This window comes from Anoplopoma fimbria, chromosome 16, assembly GCF_027596085.1.
Source record: "Anoplopoma fimbria isolate UVic2021 breed Golden Eagle Sablefish chromosome 16, Afim_UVic_2022, whole genome shotgun sequence".
In the NCBI taxonomy this organism is placed as follows: Eukaryota; Metazoa; Chordata; class Actinopteri; order Perciformes; family Anoplopomatidae; genus Anoplopoma; species Anoplopoma fimbria.
In genome coordinates, this window is record NC_072464.1 from 24,858,433 (window position 1) to 24,868,247 (window position 9,815).

General features: G+C 42.0%; 1 protein-coding gene across 1 annotated transcript in view; it reads left to right on the forward strand.

Moving 5' to 3' along the window:
* sema5ba (sema domain, seven thrombospondin repeats (type 1 and type 1-like), transmembrane domain (TM) and short cytoplasmic domain, (semaphorin) 5Ba) overlaps positions 1–9,526 on the forward strand; it is a 99,696-nt gene extending 90,170 nt beyond the window's left edge. The window contains exons 19-21 of the mRNA XM_054615323.1: positions 751–795; positions 2,343–2,548; positions 9,341–9,526. Coding sequence (XP_054471298.1) covers positions 751–795; positions 2,343–2,548; positions 9,341–9,517 — 428 coding nt within the window. The 3' untranslated portion in view covers positions 9,518–9,526. The remainder of the gene's footprint in view (positions 1–750; positions 796–2,342; positions 2,549–9,340) is intronic.
* Positions 9,527–9,815: the final 289 nt, after the last annotated feature.

Here is a 9,815-nt window from a genome sequence, read left to right on the forward strand (position 1 = left end):
GGAGGAAGCTGCAGAAAAATTAGGACGAAAAAATGAATCATGAGATGTGGCACCGCAATTAAATCTGCTCATACACACACACACACACACACACACACACACACACACACACACACACACACACACACACAAATAAACACACATAAACCCTGCTGCCTTCTTATTTCCTGCTACTATTTACAGGACGCGTTGTTGTAAAGAAATTGTGTCACTTTCATAGCTGGTTTGGCTGTAACTTGTGTTCTTCTTCTTCTTCTTCTTCTTCTTCTTCTTCTTCTTCTTCTTCTTCTTCTTCTTCTTCTCCTCCTTCTTGAAGCTGGACTCATACTACAGTAGTCAAAGCCTCTGATTCAGATTTTGACCATTTATTATAAAAACCAGTCTCTTGGGAGTTCTCCAACTTGATCAACCATGCTCCCTTCTTATTTCCTCCTAGTATTTTTATTTTTTTGGCTGTAACTAAAAAAGGTTCAATCTATTTTCTCCTTCGTCCATTTTTCTCTAGAAAGTTTTGTGAATTCACTGATTGTTTGCTCAACATTTGCAACGACATTTCAGTTTCTCAATCACTGTTTGTGTTTCTGCATGTGTCAACCCAGACGTTACAGTCCGTGGTCCCTGTGTTCTGAAGGCGGTTTCTCCAGCGTGTGCACGTGTGTGTGTGTGCACGTGTGTGTATGTGTGCACGTGTGTGTATGTGTGTGTGCATGCTCGTTTGTGTCTGACCCTGTGTTCCTCTCCTCTCTGCAGTCATTCTGCCTGCGTCTGGTTTTGATAAGGACCAGCACTGTGGAGGTAAGTGGACAAACAGCTCTGTCTCTGTGTGCATGCTGTGTGTGTTTCCACAGATGTGTCTTTACGTGATGTGTGTGTGTGTGTGTTTTCATGCATTATATGTTCATTATCGTGTGTGTGTGTTTATTTATTCTGTCAGAAGAGGACGAAACTATGTGTGGACTAGGGCTGTACAGAAACCTCCTCCTCCGCTCCTTGCCATTTTTGTATATATATATATATAAAAGTATAAATATAAAATATTGTATGGTGACACATATTTCGCAATACGTATCTCATGGTGAGGTGCCTGCAAATACACAGCACTGTGATTGACGGAGCCAAAGGTCAAAAAAACAAACCCAAGTGCCTTTTTCTGTCCTTGAAAAGATAAAGATCGACACAAAAGAGACCCAAACTCCTTCAAGACATGTGACTTAAATCCTGCAGAGAGCTTCTTCTGTTCCTGCTGTAGCTTCTGTTCTGTTCCATCATGAAGTAAAAAGAAAGATGTTTAATCTAGCGGGTATCTCGTAGCGTCCTCACTCGTTTCATGAGCTCGTTCAGTTAGATTTGAAGCTAAGAGGCTCTTTGAAGGAGCTCTGAGAGAATCAAAGAACCAGAGAGGATCCTGCTGGGAGAGATGGTCCTCCTTTAACACCAACATGGAGGTCACGTTGGAGCTGAAACATTGCTGTACACTTCAATCAATCAATCAATCAATCAATCAATCAATCAATCAATCAATCAATCAATCAATCAATCAATCAATCAATCAAAAACAAACTGTATTCATAAAGGTATGTTCAGCTCAAAGAGCATCACAGATGACAGACAAGAGAAAAATAAGACAGACAATTTGGACCCTGAACACAACAGATAAAGCCAAAAATAAGAACTTAATTTACCTATTTGAGAGCAATGCTTGCAAGACAATACAATTATGAAATGTGATATAATAGGATTTAAAAGCTATAATAAAATACAATCATATTATTAAGGTAACAAGGAAATAGAAAAGCATTATACAACTCAAATAAGTGATTAATACAAAAACAAGAAGACTTTTTTTTAGCAGCTCTCAGATTCTCATGCAAACTGTTAATAATAGCTAGAAGTGCACTGGCTTTTTAAAATAATCAGAATCTATAAATATATATATCAGATACTCACCCCGTGTTACCTCGAATTCTACAAGAAAACTTTTATTTTGTAATCCTCAAACCCATTTAGTGAACGAAGAAAAAGTCTTTCATGAATATTTAAAACACTTTTTTCTGATTTTGGATTTTCCGTTCACCATGAGAGAAAAGTTTTCTTCAAAAATTCAAGGTCACAAAGAGTAATAATTGACAAATAAATGATAATTTTTTGAGGGTGAGGTATTCCTTTAAAGGTTCATGTATGAATGGAACAATGGCATCAAAGTTCACGACAAATAAAAAGTTAAGAAAAGTGTGAATAATTGATAAAATGCAAATTTTTGTGGGTTCTTATATGTACATGAAGCTAGGATTCTTTAAATAAAATAGCATGTGATAATGTAACACTAATTCTTCATTTCCCAGCATTCACCTCCATCCACCTCATCGCCACGGGTGTGTCCTGTTTCCTGGGGGCGGGGCTTCTGTCCTTCCTGATCTACGTCTACTGTCAACGCTTCCACAAGCCGTCGCAGGAGTCGGCCGTCATCCACCCGACGACCCCCAACCACCTCAACTACAAGGGCAACACCACGCCAAAGAACGAGAAGTACACCCCCATGGAGTTCAAGGTAGGCGTCTCTGGAGCTGAAGCTATTTAAAGGGACAGTGTGTGAGGTTTAGTGACATCTAGTGGTGAGGTTGTAGATTGCAACCAACTAAATACCCCCCAGTTCACCCCTCACTTTATAGGAGTGTTGAAGAACTACGGTGACCTTCAGGTAGAGAAAGTTATCTTCAGGATTTTATCAGTACTAGGAGCAACTCTTATGAATACTCTGTTCTACTTCATCACTAAATAAGTGCTTTTAAAAACATATAGTATTTTAAAAACAAATAAATTCAGAACAGGTTTTGAAGTTGTTGTAAACAGTTATGTTTCTTTATAAAGTCATTAATATCTCACTGGAAACAAATGTGAAATGTCAATAAAATAAATAACATTTCTGAGTGAAGTTTATAAAGAACGAAGAGCACAGACATCCGACAGTATCAGTCATTCCTCCTGTCCACTGTTCACCTTTCCTCTGTCTTCTGTCCTCTGTCTTCTGTCCTCCTGTCTGCTTTGTCTCAACCAGCGGAGACATTTAAAGAACAAACTAAGATGAACAGTAAACATCAGACAGACATCCTCTGCTTCAGTGTTGGCCGATCGTTCTGTTTTTGTGTAAACATGCAGCGGTGCCCGATGGAATTAGGTTTCACTTTCATACTTGTGAAACAGATTTATTGATAAAGTTTTGCTTTTTAATCGTGAATGTTTTATTGCAGTAGCAGTAACGATCGTAGTTGCCGTCAACACGTCTATAAGTGTGTGTTTGTGTCTATGTATGTGTGTGTGTGTTTGTCTATGTATGTGTGTGTGTAGTTGGAGGAGCTAAAGAAGACAAAGAGAGCTTCAGCGTCATATTTAATTACATAAAAACATCAAATAATACTAAGAAAAAGCACCAGTAACGTCGAAGATTATCAACACTCACAAACATGTAGTACCGGGGCCCGTTTCTCTACCTTTTAGATAACGGAAAAATCTGAGCGGCTCTTTCTAAAGCCACTGTTTGTTAGTGTTTGTCCATTCTGGGCTGCCGTAGAAACGTGGAGGACAACCGTGAAAGACGACCAGCTCCCTCCGTTGATATAAATGTATTTTTCCAAGCTAAATAAAACACCATGTTTCTTAGTTTTCCGCTCATTATACACTAATTAAAACATAGCTATGCGTATTAAATCCCATTTCTGCCACTTTATCCCCCTAAATGTTACACAGTGTTCCTTTAAATAATGAATAACAGAAGCACTATTTGCTTGTCGTTGCTCACATGCACAAACACGCTGTAAACGATGCAGATTCAAGGGCAACGTGACTCATGTTTTATTTAACGGCCTTTATTCATGCATTTATCTCAATAGAGCGCTAAAGCACGGAAGATGAATTACCGTTCATGTTTTATTCCTCCCTGCTCTTATACACAAACCTATAGACTACCAGCCTCCAAACCTGCCCACAGACCACAGTCCTTATTAATGGATCCCATTAGCTCCAACGCACCAGTCGGCCCTCCACCTCCCGCCGCCATCGCTCTGATGTGCGTTCACATTCACACAACGTCCAAAGCAACTGTTTCCATAAGATAGTTCAACGTTGTGTTCTATTCTTCTAACTTCTGTTGGTTAGTTTAACTCCAGGAGATTATTATTGATTCGTCTGCAAAGTGAGATAAAGAGTGTTTTGGGATAATAAGCTGTAGATGAACTTATTATGACCCTCAGCCAAAGGGAGTTTGATCTGGTCCTGAACCAGTCTCAGTTTAGTCCTGATCCTCTATAGACCTCCATCAGTAAACAGACCATCAGAGAGAAGATCGTCTGTTTCTATAAAGTTATTCTTAAAGCTCGTCATCGGAGCCACCGGGTCGGATTCTGGAGAAACCAGATGAAATCATGAAGGTTCACCAGAAACTCCTTCAGACCAGACTCCAGCAGAGACCAGTCCACCGTGGACAGACCCAGATCCAGCAGAGACCAGTCCACCGTGGACAGACCCAGATCCAGCAGAGACCAGTCCACCGTGGACAGACCCAGATCCAGCAGAGACCAGTCCACCGTGGACAGACCCAGATCCAGCAGAGACCAGTCCACCGTGGACAGATCTGGCTTCACTGCAGCCTTTGACCTGCAGTCGGAGCTCCGGAGGAGGAGGAGAGCTCAGCTCCCAGCAGCAGCGTCTCCTCCTCCTCCTCCTCCTCCTCCTCCTCCTCCTCCTCCTCCTCCTCCTCCTCCTCCAGGAGCAGAGCTTCTCCTCTCTGCTGCTGGAGACCAAGACTGTATTGATGGACCCGCTGAAGAGAAGGGGGGCACAGGAGAACCAGAACCAGGACTGAGCGGGTCAGACTGTCAGACCCTGCTGCAGTAAAATGAGAGGTTTTCTAAAGGGAGTCTGGTCAGAAACACTACCACTTTAGTCCACAGGGGGCGCCAAAACCAACACCAAACTAAAGCTCCTTGTAGTAACTTTAAGAAGTTGTATTGCGAATCATGCGTTCAGCCCTAAGAGAACCTTTTGGGTACACATCAATGAATATTCAATATAATGATTTTCAAATAGAACACATTTATTTATGGTCTTTTATTGAATATCCTTTTTCAATATCAGCACAATTGTAATTCTCACCCATAAAGCAGGTTACAATGAACTCCTTCCTTTTGAGGCCTGTAGACCAGATTGTACTGCGGTTGTGTATTTACCCGATGATGTGATGCGTGACATTTCCTCTTTTAACTCTCCTCATCGCAATAACCTGGAAGAAAACAAACATCTGAGGGTGGAGAAGGAGATTCAATTACACAAAGACGTCCGACGGAAATGAGACGATGAGATTCAGGAGCTTCTGTCGGTAAGAGGCCGACGATTAAAGACGAATGACTCTCATTAATGACCTCATTACTAAACCGGATACGTGACTGAGGTGTAAACCGCGTCGTGTCCTGACTCTTGCACGCTCCACCCAGACTCCACATGGCCCTTAAAACCAGACCAGTACACATGAGAACGCATCTGACGGTATCCTAAACTCCAGACAATAAATGTCCAGACCTGAATTCATATGAGAAAATGGCGTGGGGTGATTATTGGGTAATTCTTCTTCTTCTTCTTCTTCTTCTTCTTCTTCTTCTTCTTCTTCTTCTTCATTTTCTTCTTCTTCTTCCTCTTCTTCTCCTTCTTCATGTTCTTCTCCTTCTTCTTCTTCTCCTTCTTCTCCTCCTCCTCCTCTACCAGTAGAGTTTTCATTAAATCAACATTAATCAGCCTCCTCAGTTACAGTATCAATGGCTGACGAGCAATGTATCATTTAAAAAGGCTGTTATTTTAAATGGTCTGGCACAGTGCTCACTCTGAAGCAACAGTTTGTAACCGGTACCTCAGTGAAGCAGATATTAATGATGATTGATGATTAATGTGTGACATTTACAGCAGCGTCTGTTAGCTTTATCTCAGGTTGAGACTTAGAAAGATAGACGGCACTTTACAGACAGGAAGCGTCTAATTAAAGATGCTCTCTAGTTGCATTATGGGAAGTGTAGAATCCAGTATTTTTGAAGCTGGACTCATACTAGAGAAGTCAAAGCCTCTGATTCTTATATTTTGACCATTTATTATAGACATCAGTCTTAAAGAACTTAAACACCATATATTACCCTTCAATCTGTCCCACCTGATGTCAGTGTTCACTCTCCAGCCTCTGCTTCCTGTTGAACAACTGGCTCACGACTCTTATTAATTAAATCATATCACTCATGTCGATGTGTAAATTAGTCGCAGTGCCAACCAAAATACATGGAAGCACACATTTCTGTTAAAATACCGTTTACTTCACAATCTAAATTAAATTAGTGTCAGCGAGCTCGTCAGCTTCTTTGTATAATCTCGTCGTATTGTAAAGAACCTGATGAGCCTTCAGTTTATGGATGTTTTGATCAAACAGAACATTTCATGTTGTCACTTGGACGCATTGACTGTCAAGTCTGTTCGCCACGTGGACACAATCCAGACAATTTACCATCAGTGTATATGCAGAGTCCATACAGAGTCCATATAGAGTCCATACAGAGTCCATATAGAGTCCATATAGAGTCCATATAGAGTCCATACAGAGTCCATACAGAGTCCATACAGAGTCCATACAGAGTCCATATAGAGTCCATATAGAGTCCATATAGAGTCCATACTGAGTCCATATAGAGTCCATATAGAGTCCATACTGAGTCCATATAGAGTCCATATGAGTCCATATAGAGTCCATGCTGAGTCCATATAGAGTCCAGAGTCCATGCAGAGTCCATGCTGAGTCCATATAGAGTCCATGCAGAGTCCATATAGAGTCCATACAGAGTCCATATAGAGTCCATACAGAGTCCATATAGAGTCCATATAGAGTCCATATAGAGTCCATACAGAGTCCATATAGAGTCCATACAGAGTCCATATAGAGTCCATACTGAGTCCATATAGAGTCCATACTGAGTCCATATAGAGTCCATATAGAGTCCATATAGAGTCCATATAGAGTCCATACTGAGTCCATATAGAGTCCATACATAGAGTCCATATAGAGTCCATATAGAGTCCATATAGAGTCCATATAGAGTCCACATAGAGTCCATATAGAGTCCATATAGAGTCCATATAGAGTCCACATAGAGTCCATGCAGAGTCCATATAGAGTCCATATAGAGTCCATATAGAGTCCATATAGAGTCCATGCAGAGTCCATATAGAGTCCATATAGAGTCCATATAGAGTCCATATAGAGTCCATGCAGAGTCCATATAGAGTCCATACAGAGTCCATACAGAGTCCATACAGAGTCCATATAGAGTCCATATAGAGTCCATATAGAGTCCATACCAAAGCATGGCAGGACTGTGTAACCACAGCCTCACATCCCTGTGTGTTTGATGGTGTCTCTTGTTGTTGTTGTTGTTGTTGTTGGTGGTGTGTGAACGCTGTTGGTGTTGTTGCTATGGGGACGCCGTTATTGTTGTTACTGTGTTGACACTGGTGTTGTTGTTGTTGTTGTGTGGACGCTGTTGTTGTTGTTGTTGTTGTTGTTGCTATGGGGACGCCGTTGTTGTTGTTGTTGGTGTTGTTGCTATGGGGACGCCGTTGTTGTTGGTGTTGTTGTTGTTGTTGTGTGGACGCTGTTAGTGTTGTTGTTGGTGTTGCTATGGGGACGCTGTTGTTGTTGTTGTTGTTGTTGTTGTTGTTGTTTGTTGCTATGGGGACGCCGTTGTTGTTGTTGTTTGTTTGTTGTGTTGTGTGTTGGTGTGTGGACGCTGTTGGTGTTGTTGCTATGGGGACGCCGTTGTTGTTGTTGTTGTTGTTGTGTGGACGCTGTTGGTGTTGTTGCTATGGGGACGCCGTTGTTGTTGTTTGGACGCTGTTGTTGTTGTTGTTGTTGTGTGGACGCTGTTGTTGTTGTTGTTGTTGTTGTTGTTGTTGTTTGGACGCTTGTTGTTGTGTTGTGTGTTGGTGTGTTGGTGCTGTTGTTGTTGTTGTTGTTGGTGTGTGGACGCGGTTGTTGTTGTTGGTGTGTGGACGCTGTTGGTGTTGTTGCTATGGGGACACTGTTGTTTGTGTTGTTGTGTAGACGGTGTTAATGAACGCGGCGCTGACAGCCGTGGCGGCGCTGAGACATCTGAACTCATTAGTCAGCTGATGTCACCGTCCTCCACCCTGTTTACCCAGCAGCCCCCTCTCCTCCAGGCCACTCTACGATGGCGTCCGTGGTGTCTCTCAGCGGCTCTAACCTGATTGCCTCTCTGCCTCGTTCCCCGGAGCCGTTCAGATGGATCACATTAGTCTAATGCTTCCTCTGGAAAGTGTTCACCTGATGCTCCGCTTTTACCAGAGACGCTGCAATCTCATTAGAATAAAATGTGGGTTTAGACTTGTTTTTTATTTAAGAGCGCCGCACTGAATCCCCCATCTCGTATATTAGTGTATTGAGTACGCTTGACATGAACTAAATTAAATTTGTAAAATTGGTTTGCTTGGGTTATGAATACACTTACAGAGCACAAGCTGCAGCCTGGAGGCTACTGGAGGTGTTGTACTCAGCTGAGGGCCAGAAAAACCCAGAACGCTGCAGAAAGTCTTTATCTTAACAAGACTACTCTGTCTTTAACTCTCTGGTTATTTCTCTCCTGTCCCATTTTACTCTTTGTGGCCTCGTTTTTTTAACTTTAATATAAAAGTCCTTTACCTCTGTGGAAACAGAACAATCATGAGTAGAAGTAGAGAGAACTTGAACATACCAGGTTTTACAACCTCTCCTGTTCTCTCCTCTCTGTTCTGTGTTAACATTCAGTAGAATGTTGTCACATGACTGTTGAACTCAGGAGAATCAATCATGGCTTCATATTTTCTCTAAGGAGCTCAGAATTGATTGTTTTTTACAGAATCTTGTTATAACAAATGGTTTATTCGGGGCAATACTTTAAATGACACATGAAGAATAAAATGTTTTTTAAGGAAAAATCACAAATTTAAGCTTCGTTTTTGTTGCTTTTTCTGACAGAAGCGTTCGTAGCATATGATGTGTTCAAGGACAGTCAGAAAGATGAAAATCTGACAATAATAATTTTTTTGACATCTTCTGGCTGTGATAAATGGTCTCGTTTTTCTGATTGTGCAGGTTTTAGGTTTCAGAGGTTTTATAAAGTCTTCAAACTTTTTGGAGAAAACATCTCCCAGCATGTTTCCCAAAATGTTCCTTTCTTTCAGAAAAAGGTAAATGAAAGTTTTATGTTTTCAGAGTGAAACGTTTAATGCTTCTTTTATTCTCTCTGCCGTGTCGTTCCAGACGCTGAACAAGAACAACCTTCTTCCCGATGAGAGGTCCAACTTCTACCCGACGCCGCTGCAGCAGACCAACGTCTACACCACCACCTACTACCCCGCCGCGCTCGGCAAGTACGACTACCAGCCCAACTCCTCCCCTTCGCCGTGCAGGACCTACAACCAAAACAACAACAGCTGAGACTCCCCGACCCCCCCGACCCCCTCTGCTAACGGACCCCCCACCCCCCATAAAACCACGGTGACATAACTGAACCGACGTGAACTGGACCTTTTCTCAGAGCTCGGTTTGGTTCCTCTCCTGCATGGTTGGGTTTGTGTTTCTGGAACTTTCCATCAGGAGACCTGGAGTTTGGACAACGAGCCCCGTGTCATGGTGCATTCAAGGACTTATGCAACCAGCTTGGTGGGGGGGTGTGATTGTAAGGGCCTGACTGGATTTAGCGTGTGGATCTAACGGAGGATTGGACTCTTTGTTG